We start from the raw sequence: 25,732 nt of genomic DNA, 5'->3' as shown, positions 1-25,732 counted from the left end.
AATATGTGTCATGTCTGAGGATCATCAAAACCTACAAGTGTGTGAAATTTGGAGGCTCTAGCTTCAAAAACATCTGAGTAATCGCCAATGTTACGTTTTTTTGCACCGGACATAACCCCGCTGTGACCCCAAAATTTGACGAGGGTCAACCAAACTGAGGTCATGTTGGGAGATCATCAAACCCTAGAGGTGTGCAAAGATTCATAGAGCTCTCTAGCTTCAGAAACATCTGAGATAACCCCAACATTAATTTGTTTGTCTGTGGCCGGTCATTCCCAAGACTCTCCTGATTGATTACCCAGTGAAAGAAAGTGACGGAAGTGCTCCTTTTTGGTGCTTGAAACATGATTTTTATTTGTCACAATCAGTATTACTATTAGAAAGCAAAATTTCCATACAAGATTTGTTAAAAGATGCTTATAAAATATCAAATCTTGTGCAATGATTTCCTTTTTTCAACACAGTAACAGACGTCTGCTAATTTGTCTAATTCATATCCAACTTCTGAAGAAATACGAAAATACCTTTCCATGTCTGTCTTTCTGGGAAGCCTGAAAAGAAAATGAAAATAAAGACAAATTATCATACTGACATTAAATATACAGACATACATGTAACATTTTAAAATACAAAGCATTCTCACACATTCTTACACAGAACGATTCAAATAATGTTTCTTTCTGAACTTTCATCGTAAACGTTACACACTCACTTATGAGTTATGTACACACACACAAAAAAAAAACACACACAGCCGAAACAAAAAGCAATTTTCTCACAGTTCAGAGAGAACGCAGAGCTCATGGTAGGTTCGTTGTGTGGCGTACTCAATGAGAGTGCCCAGTGGAATGCTGCCTCCTCCCTGCGGCCCTGGCCCTGCAGGGACCACCAACTGTTCCTCTATGGGCGCCATGACCATGCACTCCTTTTGCCTCAAAGTTTAATGGCTGGAAATGGATTTCAGGTCTCCATTCTCTTCAGGACAACATGAGAAGCAGTATGTTAATAACATTCATAAAAAATGCAGAAATAACAATTAAGTTAATCCAGGAAAGAAAAAGAACTATAACAAAGGAGGATTACAATATATATTATTTATTAAAGAAGAAACCACAGCAAAGTTGTCTTACCATTTACAAGAGCTCTTTTTATTTTGTTCACGGTTCAGTTGATTTTTCAATGAAAGTTTTTAACTCAGTGTTAGCAAAAGTATATTTTCTGGTGTTCGTTTTCGCAAACTTTATGAAGAATTTATTAGTCACATTTTCTTTTTTTCTTCTTCATGTTCATTTAATATTTATCACGTGTTTAGATAATTTATAATCTAACTGTTTACTCATGTAGGTATAGGTACTAGTAGGGAAATGAGTAGGCCTGAGTCGACTCCTTTTTATGTCCCCTCATTGTATTTGTATTCTAAATTATATTTAGGTCTGTTATAATGCATGGTAATTTTGCACTTGCAAGTCACCTATCATACTCATTCCTTGACTGTTCACTGTCAAGTCAGTTCTTTAACTTAAATGTTAGTCGCCATTGTAGTATTGCAAGATAGTGAGTTCCAAACTGGTGCAACTCTATATATTAGAATTACTGAATGAACATTTCCTCAAGTTAGGTTTTGTAAACTGAATTAGTGAATATATATATATTTGACAACTCTTGCCATCTAACACATTAGTGTCGAAACACGTGTCTGGTCTTGGTAGTAAAACAATGGTCCTCCTCTAGACTGGATTTCTCTGTTGATACACTTCGGGGGTTAGCTTCTCTTTGAAATCTTGGTCCCCCTGAGAAGGGTCTGATTTCCCCAATAGGGCTATCTAATCTGTGAAGGGACATCTTTCTCTGGTCTACTCTGCTAAGAGTTTTTAATCTCGGAAGAAAGTCTCTGCTGACTTTCAATTGTTTCTTTCACAAATTCTGATGATTTAAATATATTATATATCGATTATTCTATAAGAAACAATTGAAAGTCAGCAGAGACTTTCTTCTGAGATTGCTAAAAAATCTCTTAGAAGAGCAAAAGAGAGATATTATATCCAGACCCCCCTCGGACGGCCCCGTCCGAGGGAGGTCTGATTTCCCCAATAGGACTATCTGTGAAGGGACACTACTCTCTCTTTTGCTCTGCTAAGCGATTTTTAAAATCTCGGAAGTCAGTCTCTGCTGACTTTTCAGTTGTTTCTTTCACATCTTTGATTGTGTAATATATATATATGGTCAAGAATCTGTCAAGGTGTCCAAATGCAAAAATCCTGTTCTGGATACTTTTATTACTTTGTATTTTATTCTGTTTTTAAATGACTACAATATAAACAATACAGTTATGAAGTATTCCTCATGCAGATTCTATCCATACCAAATTTATGTCTGTCAGTCGTCTGGATGCTGAGAAAATTGACTTTGTTCAAGAAAAAAAGCACCTTTTTGGGCACACAAGGCGTTACGCGAAACGCAAGGTACATTGGGCATTGAATAACCAAGTTACTGATAAGGGTATTGTTGTGGAGATCGCTAGATACCACTGGAATCGAATGGAAGGATAAAGAACATTATGGAACTTACTTTGATTTAGTGCGCAGTCACTCATGACGTAAGCGTAGACGCTCATCGGACAGACGGAACTGTGTAGATCTAACCAGATTAGTGTCGATGTTTCCCGAATATTCTCGTATGTCCATTAACTATATAAGTAGGGCTGCGCACACGTATTGTTGTTCTTTACCAGTCTTGCACTTGTTCTTTCTTACACTGTGCTGAGAGATATTGTCACCGTTGTTCCAGCTGTTAATAAATCTACAGAACCTACACAACTCGTTGTGTCTCCTTTGCGACTAAGAGTGAAGAAAGGAAAAACACGACAACTGGCGTCGCCGACAGTTACTTCTCTTGTCTTTTCGGAGTGACTTATTACTGCAAAATGACGGAAACAGAGCAGCTGATAACGCTTCTAAGGGAGCAGTTGGAGCAACAGCAACGCCAGCACAAGGAAGATATGGAGCAACAAATGCACCAGATGGAGATGATGATGAAAGCGTTCAGTGGTGCCGCAGCTTCTGCCAGGGAGGAAAGCTACGACGATCCGAGTGCTTCGAATCTACGTTTTTCCATTACTACACAGGCAGCTGCAATCCCATCTTTTGTTGCGTTTGATGCAACATCGGAACTGTGGCCTGACTACTGGTCAAGATTTTGCACGTTTGTGGTCGCCAACTCCGTGCCGGAGCAGCGCAAGGCTCAAGTTTTCTTGACGAATCAGACTGCTACGGTCTACAAACAACTGGCAAATCTGGCTACTCAGCAAAACCCGCCCAAGGACATCAACAGTTTGACAATGGACGAAATTGTCAAATTCATGAAAGAACAGTTTGACCCGAAACTCTTCATAGTGCGAGAACGTTTCAAGTTCTGGAGTGACATGAAACGGAAGCCAGGCGAAACTCTCCAGGAGTTAGCAGCGCGCATACGTTTGTTTGTTTGTTTGTTTATTTGTTGCTTAACGTCCAGCCGACTACGCAGAGCCATATCAGGACGAGGAAGGGGGGGATGAAGGGGGCCACTTGTCAAGCGATTCCTGTTTACAAATGCACTAACCCATTACTTGTGTCCCAGCAGGCTTTAGTAAAACTAAATTAATACCTACTGGAAGATTACCAGTTTCCAGTATGTTAAAATAGGCTTAACCTATCTACTGCTGGACTTACATCAGAACACTAACAGATTAAACTATACATGAATCGCAAGACAAGCGGCAAGAGAAGAGATTTTTGGAAAAAATACAGGTGAATGAGCAAGAAGGCAGAAAAAAGAAAAGAATTCATGAAGAAAAAGAGAGCATGACAGGAAAGAGGAACCAAAAATCTACCTAACAGCAAACTAGAAAGCTCCTGCGGCTCCAAAAACAGGAGGGGCCTTTAATTTCATAACCGCAGTGCCCCACTGCGGGAGCGCGCATACGTCAAGACGCCGCTACCTGTGACTTTCCTTCGATCAAAAACTCACAAGACGAAGCTCTGAGACAGAGATTCATATGTTCTGTCAACAATGAGGCTGTCTTAAAGACTCTATTCAAGATCAAGGACACAGAGCTGGATTTCGCACGTGCTGTCCAAGTCGCGATTGAGACTGAAGACGCAGCGAAGGTTGCCAAGGAAACTGTCTACGGTTCCAAGACCATGCCAGTCAACAAGGTCCACCAGAACAAGACTACGGGTCCACGAAAGAACCACAAGCAGTCTAATTCCACAGACAGGAAGTGCTACCGATGTGGAAAGGCCCACAAAGCAACAGACTGCCCCTACAAAGAAGCCAAATGCCGATACTGTGACGTCACAGGACATTTGGAAGCTGTCTGTAGAAAAAAGCAACATCAGAATCGGGAACGACATTCCCAGGCTTCCGTGAAGAGAGTCACGAAAGCAGAGCTTGTCAAAGCGATCCTCGGTGAAGTTCCCCAAGATACTCCTAGGTTGGATGTACCCATAACAATCCAGGACCGACAGTTCACCATGGAACTGGACACCGCAACTACGGGAAATTTTGTTTCTCTTCCGGTCTGGAGACAACTAGGAAAACCGAAGCTGGATGACGTCACACATCGTTACGAGTCTGCCAGCAAGCACGACCTGCCCGTGCTGGGAACTTTCATGGGCCAAACCAAGGATCCAGTGACTGGTAAGCAAAGCTCAATTCCGTACATCGTCACCAAGATCCCTCATCTGAATCTGCTAGGACGCAACGCAATCCAGACTCTGGGAATTTCTGTGGACAATGCTCTAGGACTGAGGAGCATAGAGAGTCACGCTAAGAGTGAGGGTGCAAAACCTACGCATCCAGCGACCTCCAACGCGCCTTATGCTGCCCTGCAACGAGATTGTCACAGACTGTCTGATAAATTCCCAAATCTCTTCAAACAAGAATTGGGATGTCTCAAGGACTTCGAACTGGACGTGAAGTTCAAGTCTGATGCGAAGCCGGTTTTTCACAAGGCACGTCCGGTACCTTTCGCTCTTCGTGATGACCTCGCCAAAGGCTACGAAGAAGGCATCGCCAAAGGAGTCTGGAAGCCAGTCCAGTTCAACGAATACGGAACGCCAGTGGTACCAATTCGTAAGGCACAAACATCGGGCACCCTGAAGCCCAAGCTACGGATCTGTGGTGACTACTCAGTGGGCATCAATGATCAGCTTGAAGATCACCGTCATCCAATGCCACTCCCAGAGGAACTGATGCAGAAGCTAGGAGGTGGATTCGGATACACCAAGATCGATCTTGCTGATGCCTACAACCAGATCAAGCTGGCACCAGAGAGTCAACGCAGGCTAGCCCTCAGCACTCACCGTGGGGTACTCCTGCAGCAACGACTTCCTTTTGGGATAAAGTCAGCACCTGGTTACTTTCAAGAGATCATGGAAAACCTGACCTGTGATCTACCTGGTGTTGCCGTCTTCCAAGATGATATACTCGTCAGCGGGAAGGACGCCAACGACCACCTGAGCAACCTGGAACGTTTGCTCACTCGTCTGAACGACAAAGGACTCAGATGTCGTCATGAAAAGTGCAAGTTTGCACAAGCCAGTGTGGAATACCTTGGACAGACCGCCCCATGATCGGGAGGTCGTGGGTTCGAACCCCGGCCGGGTCATACCTAAGACTTTAAAATTGGCAATCTAGTGGCTGCTCCGCCTGGCGTCTGGCATTATGGGGTTAGTGCTAGGACTGGTTGGTCCGGTGTCAGAATAATGTGACTGGGTGAGACATGAAGCCTGTGCTGCGACTTCTGTCTTGTGTGTGGCGCACGTTATATGTCAAAGCAGCACCGCCCTGATATGGCCCTTCGTGGTCGGCTGGGCGTTAAGCAAACAAACAAACAAACAAATACCTTGGACATACCTTATCGGCCGAAGGGATCTCCAAAGGATCGAAGGTCGAGGCAGTTTTGAAAATGCCAGCCCCTACGGACGTCTCAAGCTTGAAGTCTTTCTTGGGCTCAGTTCAGTTTTACGGGAAGTTCATCCCTAACCTGGCCAGCATGGCAGAGCCGCTCTACCGCCTGACGAAGAAGGCGAACCCCTGGAAGTGGGGAGATGAGGAACAGGCAGCATTTGAACAGTTGAAAAATGTGCTTTCCTCGGATCAAGTTCTGGTACACTTCGATCCAAACAAGACTTTGGGACTAGCTTGTGACGCGTCCAACGTTGGAATTGGAGCAGTCCTATTTCATCGCTATCCAGATGGAAGCGAGCGCCCAATCGCCAACGTGTCCAAGACTCTCACGGCTGCAGAAAGGAACTACAGCCAAATCCACAAGGAAGCCCTGGCCATCATCTTTGGCTTGCGGAAGTTCTACCAGTATCTCTACGGACGTCAGTTCACACTGGTGACAGATCATAAGCCACTGACATCACTGTTCGGACCAAAGAAAGGGACTCCACTGCTCGCAGCTAACAGACTAGCTCGGTGGGCCCTGTGGCTGAACCAGTTTAACTACACCATCGAGTACCGGAAAACAGCGGATCATGGCAATGCAGATGCCCTTAGTCGCTTGCCATACGGAGATGACATCGACTTCGACAGGGAGGAAAGTGGTGAAGACATGGACATGGTGTGTGCCATCAAGGTTCTCAGTCTTCAAGTCCAGCCTGTGGATGCCAACATCCTCCGTCAAGAGTCAGGAAAAGATCCAGTGATATCTACTGTGATGCGCTACGTCCATGAAGGCTGGCCACCAAAGAACGCTGAGATCAATGAAGATGTCAACAAGTTCCGGAAGTTGTCGGAATCTCTCAGTATCTGCCACGGATGCCTCGTCCATGGATCGAGAGTGGTGATTCCACAGAGCCTGCAGTCCAAGATCCTTGATCTGCTGCATCTCGGACACTTCGGCATGGAACGCATGAAACAGTTGGCAAGAACTGCTGTTTACTGGCCCGGTATCGATGCTGCTATTGAGATGGCTACTCGACGATGTGACTCGTGCGGTGAACATCAGAACAAGCCATCCAAGCCTCCAGTTCACCCATGGATGCTACCAGAAAAGCCGTGCAGCCGCTTACACCTGGACCATGCAATCAACTTCATGGGTAGAGACTGGCTGGTGATCACGGATGCTTACTCCAAGTATCCATGCATTCATCCTACGTCATCCACGTCCTCTAGAGCCACTCTAGACCTGCTGGAAGAAGATTTTGCTCATTTTGGATTGCCTCACACACTTGTCACTGACAACGCGCCGACCTTCACTTCTGAAGAATTTCAGAGCTGGTGCAAGGAACGGGGGATCACGCACCTGACAGGGGCACCACATCATCCTGCTACCAATGGAGCCGCCGAACGTTTGGTGCAGACATTCAAACAAGCACTGAGAAAATCTTCTTTGCCACCGAAGCGTGCTCTTCAAGAGTTCTTGATGCAGTACCGGAGAACGCCGACATCCTGTGGTTTCTCTCCGAGTGAACTCTTGAATTCCAGGCAGTTACGGACAAGGATCGACACTCTGCTGCCCTCGCCAGCCCACATCGCTCAGGGCAAGCAATCCAAGGAGGCATCCAAGTCTCAGATGACTCCAGACTCGAAAGCTGTCTTCAAGGTAACCAGACAGTACAAGGCCGGAGATCCTGTGTATGCTCTGTACCATGGACCTCGCCGAGAAAAACAACCCCGATGGGTACCAGCAGTCGTCAAGAAGTCTCTGGGTACTCGCTGCTTCAACGTCATGGTCATTCCTCATGGTCCAGTATGGAGACGACACTGGGAACAGCTACAGCCACGCTACACCACTGAGGAAGACAATGACCCTGGTGAGGAAGTGGACACTGTTTCTGAACTTGTAACAGATCACCCCATGGAGATCTTGGAAACTGTGCCACAAACTCGGAGACAGACCAAACCCAAAGGTACTCCATCCGTTCCAGAGTATGGACCAGACAATCCAAGACGGTCAAAGAGAACACGCAAACCCACAGAGAGACTTTGCTGTTGATGCTTGAGGAGTAGCATCAGTTTAGGTGGGGAGGTGTTGTGGAGATCGCTAGATACCACTGGAATCGAATGGAAGGATAAAGAACATTATGGAACTTACTTTGATTTAGTGCGCAGTCACTCATGACGTAAGCGTAGACGCTCATCGGACAGACGGAACTGTGTAGATCTAACCAGATTAGTGTCGATGTTTCCCGAATATTCTCGTATGTCCATTAACTATATAAGTAGGGCTGCGCACACGTATTGTTGTTCTTTACCAGTCTTGCACTTGTTCTTTCTTACACTGTGCTGAGAGATATTGTCACCGTTGTTCCAGCTGTTAATAAATCTACAGAACCTACACAACTCGTTGTGTCTCCTTTGCGACTAAGAGTGAAGAAAGGAAAAACACGACAGGTATCATCTCAATCTAATTTTTAATAGGTCCAGAAATGGATGGAGAAACATATACTGTTCAAAAAAATTAACGCATAGCTTGTAATATTTGGTTAATTTAGTTATATGGCTACAAGGATATCCACCAAACTGCAGAAAATGTTTATCTGGTCGTCGACCTTTCGTCCATTGCCACAAGTGAGCTCTGCACGTGACGCATGCGTTATCAGTGGCTACAATGTCAAAATTGCTCATTTGGCATGACCACTCGTCATGCTTCAGTGTAATCTCGTGAAACTCGGGGAATATTGAGCTCTCACCATGTCTTCCAAAACCCATAAAAGCGGATTGTTCGCCACAAAGAAATCAGACGACAATTCAGCGACGAAAGATGGCCCGATTGAGCAGAGAAGACCGCCAAATTGCATTGGGTCGTTTACAAGCAGGCCAAAGTCAAAGTGCAATCGCCAGGCACTTCCACGTGTCCCAGAGCACCATCAGTAGACTGTGGGTCAGGTTTCAAGCCACTGGCTCCGTTGCTGACTTGCCACGAGCGGGAAGACCAAGGGCGACAACTGCTGCTCACGACCGCTTCATACGGCTCCGCCACCTCCGGAATCGTTTCCTGTCGGCCTCATCTTCTGTCCAGGCTCTCCCCGGGCCACACCGATTATCGGACCAGACCGTGCGGAACCGCCTGCATGAAGCTGGTTTGAGAGCTCGCAGACCTCACAGAGGAGCTGTCCTCACCCGCCGCCATCGCCAGAACCGAGTGCAGTGGGGCAACCAGCACCTTCGCTGGACCGTCCGGAATCACTGGAGACACGTGTGGTTCAGCGACGAGTCCTACTTCCTGCTCCAGCGACATGATGGTCGGAGGAGGGTCTACCCGAGAGTAAACGAACGTTACGCGCCCAACTGTGTGGATGAGGCACCCGTTCATGGTGGTGGAGGCGTCATGGTGTGGGGGGCGATCAATACCGCTGGAAGGAGCACCCTGGTGCACGTCCAAGGGCGCGTAACTGCCCAGCGATACGTGGAGGAAATTCTGCGCCCACACGCCCTTCCTCTTCTGGCTGACCAGGATGCCATATTCCAGCAGGACAACGCTCGCCCGCACACAGCACGACTCACCACCCAGTTCCTCACCGACCACCATGTCCAGGTGCTTCCCTGGCCATCCATGTCGCCAGACATGAACCCGATAGAACACCTCTGGGATGAATTGGACAGACGTGTGCGCAGGCGAGAAGAAGCGCCGGCAAATCACCGCGATCTATTGCAGGCACTTCAGGAGGAGTGGGACACCATCCCACAGCAAGATATCCGGCATCTGATCCAGTCCATGCCCAGAAGGTGCCGGGCAGTTGTTGCTGCTCAAGGCAGTCACACCCCCTACTGACTTGACAGCCTCGGCACCCAATCGTATTGATTGACTGATTGATTTGAAGATGCAAATGAACTGTGTGTGCATTCAACTGTGTCCATACCAAATTTCAAACAAATAATCTAAATATTGGATTTTCTGTTAATTTTTTCGAAAAATAAAACAAATTTGGCAAGTAGCAACTATGCGTTTCTTTTTTTGAACAGTATATGTTAGATTAATGAAAGTTTGATCTGAACATAGGTTTTGGATTTTGAACGTTCTTTTTTAGCTGGTCAGTACGTTACATTTGGTGTAAATAATCATGAAAAAAGGGAAACTATATCTTAAAAATATGTTTCTGGTCAAACTTACTTAATAATCATTGCAGAGGAAAGTCATTAGGTAGGATGATTGTATATTTTTTTTTAAATTGAGCGAAAAAGTTGTGTTTGATGTAATTTAATTGTACTTCTAAGTTAAAAATATGCGTTTGGTGTAAATGAAATTGTATCTACTTGCCCAAACAAGTTTTGTCACGGTCTTTAAATAATGCCATAATACACAAAAGTGTGTGTTTTCTTATACCTCAGACACCTGGTAGTTAAACTATGGTCACAGGATTCCTATAGTGCTTGCACCTGTTGGCTTGTAGAGAGACTTAAGTGAGGCCATCTGACAAGGGTGTAAATGTAACGTACATACTGAGAATACTTGAAAATGACAATGAATTTGTTTTAGAGACAGAAGATAACTTATCAGTGCTTAAAAACAACCAGCAAGACCAAACCTTTGTTTCAACATGAAAACAAGCACACTGAATGACAAAATTTACCTCAGAAGGACCACTGTTGGGACATTTTGGTGTAAATGTAACATACATCACCTTGTTTTTTTACTGAGACCATATGCAGCACATAATAATGCTTAAAAACAGCACATAACAGTCTGTTGAGGGTTTATGAGCTAAATAAAAGATAAATTACCCTTCAAATGGACCTGCAGATCTTCGGAGCCTTCTGTATGTTACTTTACACCATCCGTTTGTGTAAAGATGTACATACAACCAAAAAGGCACAACCATTAATTCAACCCTTTATTTTGACTTGAGACAGGTAGCTTAGAACAAACAAGTTAGAAATACTGTTTAACTGATGTGAGCAGAGCCCATTAAATGTAAATTCAGTACCTTGTACTTGCTGTTTGGTGTAAAGTAACGTACAGATCATGGGTAAAATTAACATTTGGTACCGTAGTGGAGTACCAACCTGACTATTCTATCGTGAAAAGGATTTGTTATGATTTCTTGTTTGTAACTCAAAAAACTGCAGACCAAAATATTGTAAAAATATTTAAAGAGGGTGATTTGATAATAATTTCTGCACCGCTGACCGTGCTTTTTTCAAATTAAGTAATAACCTGATGATTGAGGTTAAGGTTTGCAAAACAAATGACATGAAAATTTACTGGAACCTTTTCTGCACTTCCATAGAGAATTTCATTGTTTTAAAAACAGTGTAAATAGGTAAATGTTGAATTGTAACTTTGATTCTGGGCTTTGGTGTAAAGTAACTAACGGATAAATGATTTTGCTTATATTGAGACAGGAGAAACTTTTTTCAAGTGTTGCTTTAGTACAGATCAACTCTTCATTCAGCCATCAAGCCATTGGATAGTGAAACAGTTGCCTAAAGCTGAACCTAAGAAAATGACAGCACCTTGAAATTATGTTATGGTGTAAATGTAAAATGCAGTCATTTGTGCTTTATCTGCAAATATTTGATAAACCGAACACTTGACTGGAAAATAAAATGCTGCAATTGAAGGACAGGAATACCGAGATGTTTATTCATGTAAATTTAAGGTTTAAAAAAAGTCTAAAAATTGTAACACTTTTTGGACTCCTTGACAGATTCTTGGCCATATATAAATATATTTTTAGAATTAGTCTCTACAACAATGATTTTGTGGAAGAAGGTAATATTACGTCTTCATGTGATGTTCTATTGATAAACCAGCCAGAATGTCTCATCTTTCTTTCGTAAATACCAAATTTTCGACCCGCAGGCCTTTTTCAACGTTTCAGTTCACAGACCAGAAGTCTATGGTTACAACACATTTATCAATGGAACATCGTACGTCACATGAACTGAAGATGTAATATTACCTTCTTCCCGAAAATCAAATGTTATGTTAGGCCAAAAAAAAAAAATAGGTGTGGTTACGGTAACATAGCCAACAAAAATAGGGTAGGTAGGTAGGCAATCACTTTTTTTTTTTAACTTTTTTTTTTAATGTGTACAAATTAAACCTACTTGACAGGGAAATAAGTGTGCGACTCGGGCGCTTTCGCTTTCATTGCGTTTTTTGCACTCGTTTTTTGCACTCGTTTTTTTTGTGTTGTTTTTACAAATGTAATAAAAAGTTATAGGATCGGCCCCTAAAAATAGGGTAGGTCGGGTTACCGTAACCACACCTATTTTTTTTTTAGGCCTTAAGTTTTGAACACTTTTTTTTTTTCAGAGTAGAGTGTTAGGTTTTTACGACAGGCTGAAATCATCTTTAATTTGAATCAACATTTTGCAACAATCAATCACATCATGATCAATATAGCACACAGACTTGCACATTACGTTTAATGAGCCTAGATTACAATGCAGTGACAAGAGCCTAGGCTCAGTCAGTAAAGGGAAGTAATGTTGTATCTGCAGTCCAGAGAGACTGTGTGAGTTTAATATATAATCAATTAAGACTGAATAAAAATCGTTACAATCGATAGTTACCAGTGAGAAGTTATATCGGAACACTCTTGTTTTTTTGTTTGTTGTTTGTTGTAAAATGTAAGATCTGAAACTGTGACATTAAAAATTACGTCAAATTGGTGCGTTTTGGTCGAGTGGGATGTGACGTTGATCTGTGTTGTTCCAGCCCGCCGAAGTTATCAAAGTGTTTTTGTTTTTTGTAATTCGGTTGGTTATAATGGTGGGTTATACAATGCATCTGCAGTTTCGAGACTAAGCATTGATCATTTTAAAACGCAAGGATCAACATGACTTGTATCATTTTACATCGCATTCTAAGAAAGAGCAGAATTCTCACTATGCGCGCGGTACATTTCTAGAATCGCGTAGCGCAAAGTTGGAATTCCTACAATGGCGGCCATTGTTGGAATTCCAACAAAGCGCAGGTCATTTCCGGAAAAGCGCCGATGACGAGATGGGTCGCAACATAAATCATTAAATCTTCTGTAAATGATGTCCCATGGTTGACAACGTACGCCATTTTCTGGCATTTTGGTCAATCCAACAACATAATTATGCTTAAGTTTGGAACTTAATCCGTCAATTAATTTCACGACAAATGTTCTTTGGCTTGATTACAGGGACTTGTAAATGAGCCTGTGCCAAAAGGTGATCCTTGAAATAGGACATTTACATGCAAAATTCAGAATGCAAACAGAGCTTTGAAAATTTAATATAGTCGTTTTAAGATTCTGTTTTTGACATTTAAAACATAACTTGTAGCATACTTTTTCGATAATGCCAGGACAAAGCTTGATATTTATGTGTGTCAACCGTAACATAGGACACAGTATTATGCTGAATATTTTTTTCATAAAAAGTGTTAAATAGCTCAAAATCACATTTGTATGACATAAATGCATTGTGAGCCGAGGATATATTGCAATAGCTCACATAGCTGAGACTGCTGGACTAAAAAAATTACGTAACCACTGTGTCCTCTGTTACGATTGACACATAACAAGTAAAGTTTTTCACCTCACATACTCAAAAATAGTTTCAGAGCAAACGTTAAAGAAGCAATGTTGTATTTATGGCATTGTAAATGTTTTGGTATCTAAAATTAGTTGGATTTCTATTCAGATGACTAGAATACTCATATTTGTGTGTCACTCGTAACGAGACATGAAATTTTGTTTCAATGCATATTGTTCACTTATTTACAAGAAAGACATAATTGTAGACAAAATTAGTAATAATTGACTTATAGTATACTTATAGTTTGAATACAAAATGTGCAGGGGGGAACATACACAGGATGAGTTTTCAAATTTTGTGTGTCAACTGTAACATGTCCCGGAAGACATTAAAAATGTCCCGAACAATGATTAACTGCTGAGACAAGACATTAAGACACCACATTGAAATCTTTCTCAATTATCATTAAGAATGCCAACCACAGGAACTGTGCAAAAGGGGAAGCAAGACACACGCTGCTAATGGTGATTTTTAGACTTCTGTGTGTCAATCGTAACAGCCTGCTGAGGAAACAGTATGTCAATAGTAACGGTTCTGTGAAGAGGACACAGTACAAATATTTTATTTTGTAGCCTAAAATAACTACAGATGCCCTTGAACTAAGTTATTTTCAGGCAGGTGTGAATAAAAGCTATCATTTTAAACTATAATTCAACACAAAGAAAACAAAATGTGAATTTTATAAGGAAATGGTCAATCGTAACAAAAGGACATAGGAATTATGTAATTTTAGAAATTAAAAAAGTTAAGTGTAAAAATGACATCTGAGTTTTTCTTTTGTCATAAGGCTTCAATGTAAAAGCTCTTTTCTTGATGTTAATGTACTGAAAGCTCTCAAATATATAAATTAATAAGAAAATTGCAATCTTAAATTTGAGAAATTTAGGACATGATCCGTTACAGTTGACACGCCACTTTTAAAACTTAAATTTTTCATAAAAATTCAAACATGTTTTGGGTGCAAACTCATTTGAGCAAATCCTCATTATATATTCATTGAAATACAATGAAGAAATTTAATTTCCAATGAGCATACATACTCTTACAAAACAATGAAGTAGCTATGTGTCAAATGTCCCACTTTAAAAGTGTCCGATTTTGCCATTTTGGGGCATTCTTACATTTTCAAAACCTTCAAATGAATAAAAACTGATGAAATTATCTATACTATCTCTCTGAAGGGTTTACTTTGAGAAGGAGTGGTGGTATTAGTAACTTGCTGCTTTCATAAAGAGAAATTATTCTTGAAAGGTAGGTATCTTCTTGCTGACCACGTTTTGGCACAGGCTCAAATATCAAAAATTAGTAATTTAGTAAAGAAAGCCACTGGATTCTGAGCTAAGAATTTAACACACTAAAGTTAAGATTACCATTTTTTCCCTATTATTCCTTGTTGCATCAGTGGTAGACTTCTTGAAGAATGACTCCACTTTGACATTATCATTACCCTGAGATTAAAAAATTGTATCCTCTGATCAAATTCTGCTCCTCATTCTGTTTGAAAATTCGACCACGATTACACAATATTGCAGTATAAGCTTAAAGCCGGATGCTAAAGTAAAGTATTACTTGCAACAAAATGACAAACATAACCTTCTAAAACTAAAAGCATTGCAATTTACCTCGAGTTGAATCAGTGAAAAACATTAAAACCAAAAATTAATCGCTTACAACCGGAAGCGGATTTTATATTGTTCACGTCAGCATTTATGAGAGCAATTTTCGTATATTATATCAATAGAATAAGAAAGCAACAACTGTGGTATGCGAAAACTTAAGAAACACCAACTCTTTGCTAGAGTTATAAACTATCGACCTATATTGACCTATATTGATTGAATACGAAACGGAGAGATGTTGGTATTTCAAAACGAGTTTTCTCCCTTAGCTGAACAGAAACAATGAATGCGTAGGACGGAAAGACACCTTGTCAAAACTTGCGTACCAACAGCATCCTGAAATCGGCAAAGTAGCTTGGATCAATATGACTTAAAGGTGGCTTTGGTAAGTGTATTTGGTTATATGAAGCAGACTTTTTTTAAAGTGATATTTGTATGACGTTGTACTTGTAGCTATAGCAACAACTTCGTGTGTATGGTGAGTATCATTATTAATATTATGTCTATTTTGTCTTTGATAATGATAGAGGGAAATGTCGTAGATTTAGGGTGGAGTCTACCCCTGAGAGAAAGTGATGAGAATTTTGTAACAGAGATTTTGTTGTTGTAATTTCTAAGATCATAACCTCTGAAGCTTGTGAAATAAGGAGTATCAGACTTTTTCACATAAATCATGACTAAGGCCTAAAAAAAAAATAGGTGTGGTTACGGTAACCCGACCTACCCTATTTTTAGGGGCCGATCCTATAACTTTTTATTACATTTGTCAAAAAAAAAAAAAAAAACGAGTGCAAAAAACGCAATGAAAGCGAAAGCGCCCGTGTCGCACACTTATTTCCCTGTCAAGTAGGTTTAATTTGTACACATTAGAAAAAAAAGTTAGAAAAAAAAAAAAGTGATTGCCTACCTACCTATTTTTGGGGGCTATGTTACCGTAACCACACCTATTTTTTTTTTTGGCCTAAACTAAAAGTAACTAACGACGAACAACTTTTTACCCACTTTTGAAACAAAATTTGAAGCATTAAAGTTTAAACACAATCAAGAATTACAGTGGTTACACATTTCTAATCTCTGTTAGTGTTACAAGTGTTACATCCAAGGTAAGGTATTTCTTTAACCTTCGCTGGTCGTCCTGGGTCCGTGTGGACCCAGAAGGGTGTTTAATTGCAAATATTTCTTAAACCAGTTGGAATTTTTTAATGAGCTTTTAAGAATGCCTCATACACCTAAAAAGCTCTTCTTATGTCATAAAAGATCATTAAATTTCAGCGAGAAGTAATTAAAAAAACAAAGGTCAAATTTAGACTACACACGGAAGACATCGTGGGGCCGTGCGGACCCATGTTTCTCAAACTGAAGTAACTTACATAAAAACTAGGGAGAGAAGTCACAAACCTTCTGGTATTGGCTCTAAACATAATTTTCTACGATCTGTTTAATTTTGGAGTTTATAAGCAAGTCGCGTGGAGCGAAATTAATACTGTATAACAATGTGGGTCCACACAACCCCACAACGTCTACAGAAGGGTATTCACGTTTTTTCTTTTTTGAGAAGCTTTAGTCCGCACGGTAATAATTAAATTAATAATTCAATTTAATTGCTTCTCGCGGAAATTTAACCACGGCGTCTACGGAAGGAAAGGGATGCACGTTTTTGCTTCTTTGGAAAGCATGGGTCTACGGAAGGGTATGCATATTTTTCCTTCTTTGAGAAGCATGGGTCCGCACGGCCCCACAATGTCTTCTGTGTGTAGTCGATAACCCAGTCGGGTGAAGGTTAACTGCATTTAAAATGTGAATACCCCTTTACATGCTAAATTTTGAATTGTGATAAGGCAGCGTTGTGATAAATATGTGCTTCTACTACCCCTACCCCATCTATTTTGACAGAATGTATGCTTTTAGTTGTAGTCTTTCCCTTAGAAAAAGGAAATGAAAAAGTGATATGAATTTGTTAAAAAGACAATTTTTATGTAAACGTGTTCAAGATTGCAAAGTAGAAATACTTAAATACGTTAATTCAGTACTGATAAGATAATGTAGGAAACTGGATGGGGTATCCGACCTTTGCACAAGCACGGCTGGAGTTCCAACTAGTCGGTTACGGAGGCCAACTGGCGAGATGGTTACAGAACCCCCAGGCTCGGGGACTGGCACTCTCCACAAGCTAGCACTTTTCAAGGTCTAATGAGTCGTTCAAAAGATTTGTTTTCGAAAGAACTGTGGTCTTTGCTTTTTTGGAGAAAGATTTCTGGAGATCAGTTTTAGACTCAGAAAGATATATCTCAGCAACTGTACGATCTTGAGTGACTGACTGAAGCGAGTGATGCAGTTTGCAGGTGTCAGCTTTGTCGAAGTAACTCAATGCAAAGCAGACTTATATGTTTTGTCAAAATAACTGAAACAAGTTTTTGTTCTTGTGTCACTTTGTTCCTATGTTAATAATTTATGAACTCATTTTGTTGATAAATGCTGCATCTAGGCTCGGAACTAGTGATTCATGTTGCGGCTGCTTGGTTTGGCACCGTTTGCTACTGCTGACTGTCGGTTCCCGAGCCTGGGGGCTCCGTAACCGACTAGTCAGATCCTGAGCCACTACGTTCTACGAATAGCATGTGGCAAGCTCAAAGGAGATCACCCTTACTGTAAGCCACGCCTTGTCAAAAATCTTTGATCATGTTTGTGTCTAATATAGGTCTATGCTAGAAGCATGTAAAACTACAGGAAAATCCTCATACAAATCATTGTAATATCTAAATATATAGGTCCCTGCTTCGACCAAGGCTTCAACCAGATTTTTTATATTGGGTCAGAATACAAAAGAATTTAAAAAATCACAAAAAATTCCAGCTTCCCTTATACAACAAAGGTTTATTTTTGTACTGCACTTGTTTGAAATTACCTTAGAATGTAAAAAAAAAAAAAGTGTTTGTTTAAATCCAACACAACACAGGGTAATGGCAAATAATATATTTATTCAAACTTGAATAAATATACAACAACATACATCAACACAACAATCAATCGACCATTCGCCCTGTTAGACACAACATGCACTCTCACACTTTCACCTTAATATAATACTAAGAAATAAACCATGACTAGAGTTTAAAAGTTCACGCCCGCAGGCACTGTCCGTAGCTAGGCAAGACAAGATAGATATTAAAGCTCACGCACATCATGTAAGACAGGAGAAAGTGAAATAAGGTACACTAAGCAGGCGAAAAAAAATCACTTAGTGTGAAAAAGGTGAGGCAGGGGACGGAGGGAGGGCAATACATAAACTGGCCACGAGCTGACAGATAGCGTCTGTCGGATGTTGTGAGAGTGTGGGTGCGCGCGCGACCACATCTGACGCAACTTCCGGTGGAGCAAGCCAGGCTGACGAAAGCAATCGTCTGCTACACACGATGCCACAACCTCTGTGCTGCGCCGATTTAAAAACAGCTTTAATAAAAGCTGAGTCTTAAATCCAACACAACACAGGGTAATGGCAAATAATATATTTATTCAAGTCAACAACATACATCAACACAACAATCAAACGACCATTCGCCCTGTTAGACACAACATGCACTCTCACACTTTCACCTTAATATAATACTAAGAAATAAACCATGACTAGAGTTTAAAAGTTCACGCCCGCAGGCACTGTCCAACCCGTTAGTGGGAAGTATGGGGGAAACTTTAATTTAACGAGTTAGACTTTGGGAGAAGGGAAAGGGAAGCTGCAGCAGACGGCTTGAGGTACTGGAAGACGCAGTCACTACGCCAATCCCCGAGGAGTTTAATCACACGGAGGGGAACGCCTGACTGCAGCAACCAGGTGGCGCCCCCGCGCCGAAGGCTGTGGGTGGAGAAGTCAGCTCGCGGGAGACCGAGGGCGACGAGGTGGCTGGTTAGGAGCCAGCGGACGGAAGTCACTGATGGAGTGAAGATGGAGCCCCCTGCTTCGTGGCTGAAGAGGGGGAGGTGACTGGGGACCGCGCTGGCTAGGAAAAGAAAGTGCTGTAAAGCAGTCACAGGACACAGCTAGGGAGTGCCCTGCATAGCGTGGCAGGACTGCTGTGTGCACTCTCTCCCTGAACTGGATGGTCTTGGAGCGACGGATGGTGAGGGCAGCGCCGTTGTCCGTGAAGGAGATGTCACCCCGGGTGATGGTTGGGGCGCCGCTGGTAGAGGAGGCGACGGCACTGACCCGTAAGAGGCCAAAGAAGCAAGTGGACAAGATGGCCCACAAGCAAGCGTCCTGGAGAAGGCTGAGGTCTAGGCGGGCTTTGATGCGGGACAGGAGGGAGGGGGAGAAGGGAAGCTTAAAGGCTGATGCACTGCCTTTAACACGCTTGATGGCTGTTAGGAGAGACCGCAGCCTGAAGTTCTGCTCGAGGGGGTTAGGGAGATCGCAGTCAAGGTGGAGAATGCGGATAATGTTTAGATACTGCCTGACGGAAGAGGGGGCGAGGGTGCAGGCAAGGTAGGCCGCATATCGACACAAGGCGGTTGACGTTGCTGGGATAGGGGGGGTGTCAGTGAGGCGGCAGAACCTCAGGTAGGCCTGGAGATGCGAGCGGTACGTCTGTTGAGATGACGGAGCGAACAGGTGCGGTCGCAGCTGGCAGATTTCTTGGTCCAGGCTAAATGTCAAGGATCGGGCTGCGTGACCTGGAAAGTAGATAGAAGAGGGAATTAGGGGACATGTGGGCCGCAAAATGCAGAGGGAAAGTCAACATAGGGCGAGGGAAGGCGGAGAAAAGGGAGACCAGACGCTCAGGCTGTCCTGGCAGGTGAAGGCGGGAGATGGCGTCAGGGATATGGTTGTCAGCGCCCGGGATGTGGATGGCGGAGACGGTGATATCCAGCGCGATGGCTAGCGAGCTGAGTTGGCGCAGGAGGCGGGCAGCAGGGGAGCAGGGAGAGGTGCCCTTGTTAAGCATGGCTTGGGTGGCGGAGTTGTCCGTGACAATAACAACGTGGCGACGTTGCAGCTGCGGGGCCCAGCGGTGAAGGGCGCTGACGGTGATAGCCAGCTCCTTAACATTGATGTGGGCCGAGGCGAGGTGCGGGCTGTCAGGCAGCCAGGCGGTGTAATACCAGTCTCCTTGGCAGAAAGCTCCGCCGGCGTCAGCACTGGCATCACAAGTCACAGTCACTGTGGGACGGCGGTCCCAGATGCGACGGCGAAGGGAGGGGATTTGGAGGACGGCGGTCCACCAATCAAGGTCTTCAAGCAGGGGCTGGACTCTTACTTTGTGGTGGTCAGCTTTGATGTTCGTAATGGCGTCAAAGAGGCGTCGGACGTGAGTGCGACCCCAAGGGATGACGTTTGAGGCCCAGCTGAGTTTTCCTGCCAGCCGTTGCAGCTGTTTACGGGTGAGGCGGGCTTTCTGACGACAGCGCTGAAGATGGGCTATCAAATTGGTGGTCTTGACGGTGTCCAGAGAAAGAATGCCCGACTGCGAGTTGATGGTTACACCCAGGAAGGTAACTTGCTTCGACGGTCCCTCCACCTTTTCCCAGGCGATGCCGAAGCCCAAAGAGCGAAGGAGACCTATGACAGAGTTCAAAGCAGCCTGACATTCACCGAAGGTAGGGGCGCAGATGAAAAAATTGTCGAGGTATACAACGACAGCGTCAAAGCCCTGGCGTCGCAGGTGACGCCGGATAGACTGCGTGAGGCGATGAAATATGGCAGGGGCTTTTCTGGCGCCAAAGGGAAGACGAGAGTCACGTAGGAAAGTCGGGGCACTGTCACCATCAAAAGTCCAGTGAAGGCCTGTCCACTGGGTGGAGGAGGGGTGGATTCGGACTGAGCGATAAGCGCTTTTAAGATCGACTTTTGCCATGAAACAGTCCTGTGTTAGTAAATCAACCGCATCCTGGAGAGACTGGAAGTGGACAGGGTCCTTGGTGGCGTGGGCGTTGAGACAGCCAGGGGAGGGCGAGCTGAGGTCGTGGATGAGCCGCACCCCACCCTGGGGTTTTGGTATAGCACTCAAGGGGCTGGTGATGAGAGGGGGTGAGTCCAAAATAGAGAAGCGGCCTTCGGCTAGTTCAACTCGAATCTGCTTTTCCACTATCTTGCGCGTGTCTGCGGAAGTGGTAGACCTGTAGTTGGGTGGGTGGTGAGGCTGATCCGGTGTGGGATGGGCGGAAGGGTGTGGTAGATCGTCCGTGAGGTGAAACCCATCACGGATGCCCTGTAGCAGGTAATGAGCGTCTTCGTCACCCGCCAGGAGTTCCTGCCAGCATGAGAGCTTGTCGGAAATAGAGGTGAAGGTCGGTGAGGGGGGATGTTCTGTCTGTTGCGGTGTAGCAGGGGGGTGATCAGGGGATGGGGTACGGGTCAGAGGAGTGCCTGACAGGCGGCTCAGTGGTTTTTTAAGGTTTCTGAAACGTGGGAGCGCTCGGGATGTGCGGGGGAGAGGCAGGACAGGCAGGCATGGACATATCTGCACGTCTTCATGGAGCATCCTTGCCTGTTCCAACGAATGCAGATGGGGCGGCCTGAGCTGTCAGTTTTCTGATGGGGACGTTTCGGGGGAGGGGCCCTTTCTGCTGGCCGCAGGAGTAAGGTCATAAGGTAGGGTGACTCGGTTGTCCAGGGAAGGTTTCGCTGGGCCTGCTCTTTTCGGAATTCCCGATCAAAAAGCAGGACTGACGCCCAGGAGAACACCTGCGCCATCTGGGAGATGCGAGCAAGGTAGGCGAGATATTTGTCCGAGGTTTGGCGATCAGTCTTGTCAATGATCCATATCATTTCCTCATGTATTTTTAGGGCTGCTTCAAAATATTGAGGGACGGTGACTTTGTCAAGGGGTGTCTTCTTTTCTGCTATGGCCAGGCGACCATCTACCATCGCCAGATAGTCGACGCGTTCATTTTCAGCGCGGGAGGAAGCTTGAGCAGTATTTAGAGAGATGAAGTGAGAAATATCTCTAGGCTTACCTCCCGTCTGGTGGTGGGAGTGGTCTGTGTTGTTGGCGGTGACAGATGGACCAGAAGAGGGGAGGGCACCCAAAAGATCGAGAAAGTCCGTGGCGACTGCGTGTGACTGTGGCTGGGCTCGCTGTTGCTCTCTTTGCGGGCCTATTTCGCTGACCACTCTCTGTCTGGTCCGCACTGTCACGTTCTCTGGTGTTGGCTTCGGGACCGTGGTTCGCGGAGTAGCCTCGGTTTGCTGATCGGGAGTGTGACGAGAGGTAGCAGCCGAATCAGTGGCTGGTCGCTGGAGCATTCTGATAAGCGATTTCAGCAAGAGCCGCTGGGCTAGAGGCAGAACAGAAAACGTGTCCACCAAGTTGGGAGTCAAGAGTTCCAGCGATTGCTGAGAGTGAAACCCCAGGGTTTCAAGGTGCGCAGCAGTGGCCGGAGCGATCTCAAACTCTTCGAATGTTTGCATCATAGAATCGTCCGTGAGAGCCATTGGAAGATAATGAAGAGCATTACATAAACTGGCCACGAGCTGACAGATAGCGTCTGTCGGATGTTGTGAGAGTGTGGGTGCGCGCGCGACCACATCTGACGCAACTTCCGGTGGAGCAAGCCAGGCTGACGAAAGCAATCGTCTGCTACACACGATGCCACAACCTCTGTGCTGCGCCGATTTAAAAACAGCTTTAATAAAAGCTGAGTCATAATGTATTTGAAAAAAAAAATTGGTTGCCCCATGCCTCTACTGATCTCTATAAACCTCTAACATATATTACAGTATGATGTAAATTAGTGGCTCAAAGTATGAAAAAAAATCTTCAGATTTATGCCTTTTGTGTAAGATATATATAAAAGGGTTTCACAGTGATGTTAATTGTTTTAATGGCTTAATTAGTGTACATCATAAACTCTGGTTCAATTTTAAAGAGCCAAGGTGTCCTTTATCAGCCAAACTAGGCAAGGTCCCTTTCTGGTCAAGGTCCAGTACGCTTCCTCTTTCTTCTCTTGTCTGGCCAAGTACATATTGGCCAGAGTGTGGCATAAACTGAGTATTAACTGTTTAAGAGATCCCGTACTTGGCCATGGCCCAGCATGTACCATTAAGTCAGACCTTTTATGGGTTAATAATGCTTTGGCAATTGCCACACATGAGCTGTGAATATCTTTTCTTTAATGTTGATGCCTTCTGTTTACCTTGAATTTGTTTCCCTTGAATTTTACTTCCTCTGGCATCTGTATAGGTTTTCAAACATTGTTGTACTGAAATACCCTTGATAGGACATGTGATGCCAGAAGACATTTTGTAGGTTTTTGTGTTAAAATTGAAGAAGAGTTTAATTTTTGTGAGTGAATTTTTTTAAATCATTTACTTTGGTATTGAAAGAATATGTGTTTGATACACAATGATACAGGGATAGCTTGTATTGGGGTCATTCCATAAAGCTGTGCACCAAAAGTGTGACATGCATCGTGAAAATTGAAAATGTCTGAATAGGTTGTTTTTATGGTTTATGTGAAAGATATAGACATATGCCACAGTGCCATGCTAAACAAAAGATAAGTTTATGCTTTTTTGGGGTACGAGGGGTGGTCGGAAAGTTGTGTAACATCACACATGTTTAAAGTAACATGGGATCCATGCAAACACACAAGACAGATAACAAAAAGTATGACCTTGAACGGTTGAAAACGACGTTAAACACCAAATAAAGACAGAAAGATAACAAAAAGCCATAGTATTTAGTAACAAGCTTGAGTTTGCTTCACATTTAGAGCTCATTCCAAGGGGGTAGAGGGTGCAAAACGCTAGTGAAATGAATTTGATATCTGATGCAACTCGGTTCGCCCAGTCAAGTCTTCCGGACGTATAATTATATATGCTAAGTATTACCAGGCAGGGAATACTTCTTTTACCCCAACCAGCAAACACATTAGCTTCACAAACTCTATTTTGCAACAGATTTAGATCTGATTACTTTATTTTTGTCATTTTGAGAAAGAGAAAAACTAGTTCAGTGTGTTCCAATTTTGATGAAAGCTCCAACGGTTTTTATGCTAAACTCTTACAACTGGCAAAAGACTAGACTACAGACAATAGCCTAAGACTTTTCAAAGAGACACCGAGCACGTTTATCACACACAAAAATCATTGAAATGTCAAATTTGTGAAAAATGTTAACTTTAAGTGCGATGAGTCGTGAAAATTTTCTGACGTAACATTCGTCCCTCGTTGGTAACGACACATAAAACGCTCCACGCCTGCTGCGTTTCAAAACTTAATAAAAATGTTTTTATGGAAATACCTTTCAGCGATGTTGTAGAATGTCGGATGTGAAAGAAACAAAAAATCTGATACGTGCGTAAGTAACAAAATTAAATTTTTACAATCCATCGTAACCAGAATAATTGGAAACGAAGCTTAGTGGCGTCACGCGAAAGGCAAAATCACAGTCAAATCGTATCGATTTGACATGGCGCACATTCTAACACATTTACAACACATCAGTAATGGCTGATAACACACACAATCTCATATATATTACAGCGTACTAAAGTTATAGGCATGCTCGCGTAGTTCGTGGTTGGTTTTGGAAATCAATGTTACGTTTGAACGATCCAAATGCACATGTTCACTTCAAACAATTGGTGGGGCAAACAGCTACGTGCATATGCAACACTAGCACAAAACACAACAAAGATGTATGTCTGTGGTTTCATGCTCACATTTCATTGGTAGCCACACAGATAAAACAAAACAAACACTAAGTAAGTCACAATTCTGGCGCCATTTTTTATGTTTTCTTTTATGAACAACACTAACCAAGCAGACGATCTCCTTGATTTTATTATCGTTATCTCTTTGATCAATTTGCAGTCAGCTACTGTACTTATTATAGTTGAGAAGCAAGGATAACATTCCGAAATCTATCTCTAAAATCATGACCCTCTAGTGGTACACTGCTTTATAGAATGACCCATTGGTTTGAGAATAGATTGTTCCATTCAGAAATGCTTCTCTGTATGAGTCCAATTGAGAGACTTAATTGTTTTGGGTATGTTTTGTTTGAGCCAACCAGATAAAACCACAACCTTTCTGCTGCTCATGACTTTAGTTTAACATTCATTGGGTTGCTACTGATTTCCACAATGTCTGAAAGCCGAAGAGTCTCAAAATCAATCCTGAAAATGTCAAAAAAATGAGCAAATCCAAAAACAAACAGACTGCCAACGTTCCAAATTTCAGAATGTGACTTTCCCAACAAGCGGCCGTACATTCCATCAAGCTAAGTTCTTGTTACTAATTGTTTTGTCTATGCACTTAAAAGACCGTTGGGTCGATATATTTGTGACTGTAACGTATTGTTTTGTCAATAACAAATGTTCCATTAACAGCTTACATTTCTTGTTTTTTTATCCTGAAAATGTCAAGAGCCTGTTTTACTTAGATAGCAATCAATTATTAGGTAACTTAGTAAGGTGATTTACAGGTTTTCTGGAAAATCTTTTGAATACTGACATGTATGTTAAACTAAGGTATGTCTACTAAGGTATTTTTGTTTTGCTTATTTACCTATTCTGATGGACACGTGGGGGAAATTGGGGGCTGTGATGGATGGTCTCTTCCGATCATCAAAGCATAATGCTACGGAAGTCGGCCATTTTTGCCAATATCC

At 43.1% G+C, this 25,732-nt stretch overlaps 2 protein-coding genes across 3 annotated transcripts in view; one reads left to right on the top strand and one right to left on the bottom strand.

The window, feature by feature from the left end:
- Positions 1 to 15,203, bottom strand: part of LOC138960781 (mediator of RNA polymerase II transcription subunit 14-like) — a 170,852-nt gene extending 155,649 nt beyond the window's left edge. For both annotated transcript variants that reach the window (XM_070332427.1, XM_070332428.1), the window contains exons 1-3: positions 15,129 to 15,203; positions 780 to 975; positions 525 to 551 (exon numbers count right to left, since the gene is read on the bottom strand). In XM_070332427.1, the coding sequence (XP_070188528.1) occupies positions 525 to 551; positions 780 to 919 (167 nt within the window). In that variant the 5' untranslated portion in view covers positions 920 to 975; positions 15,129 to 15,203. The remainder of the gene's footprint in view (positions 1 to 524; positions 552 to 779; positions 976 to 15,128) is intronic.
- A 190-nt stretch (positions 15,204 to 15,393) lies between these two features.
- Positions 15,394 to 25,732, top strand: part of LOC138961215 (centrosomal protein of 85 kDa-like) — a 53,588-nt gene continuing 43,249 nt past the window's right edge. Inside the window, exon 1 of the mRNA XM_070332815.1 lies at positions 15,394 to 15,510. The gene's annotated coding sequence lies outside the window, so the exon portion shown is untranslated. The remainder of the gene's footprint in view (positions 15,511 to 25,732) is intronic.

Source organism: Littorina saxatilis, linkage group LG3 (assembly GCF_037325665.1).
Source record: "Littorina saxatilis isolate snail1 linkage group LG3, US_GU_Lsax_2.0, whole genome shotgun sequence".
NCBI classification, from domain to species: Eukaryota; Metazoa; Mollusca; class Gastropoda; order Littorinimorpha; family Littorinidae; genus Littorina; species Littorina saxatilis.
The sequence above is the reverse complement of the archived record's forward strand: the minus strand, read 5'-3'. Positions and strand labels throughout refer to the sequence as shown.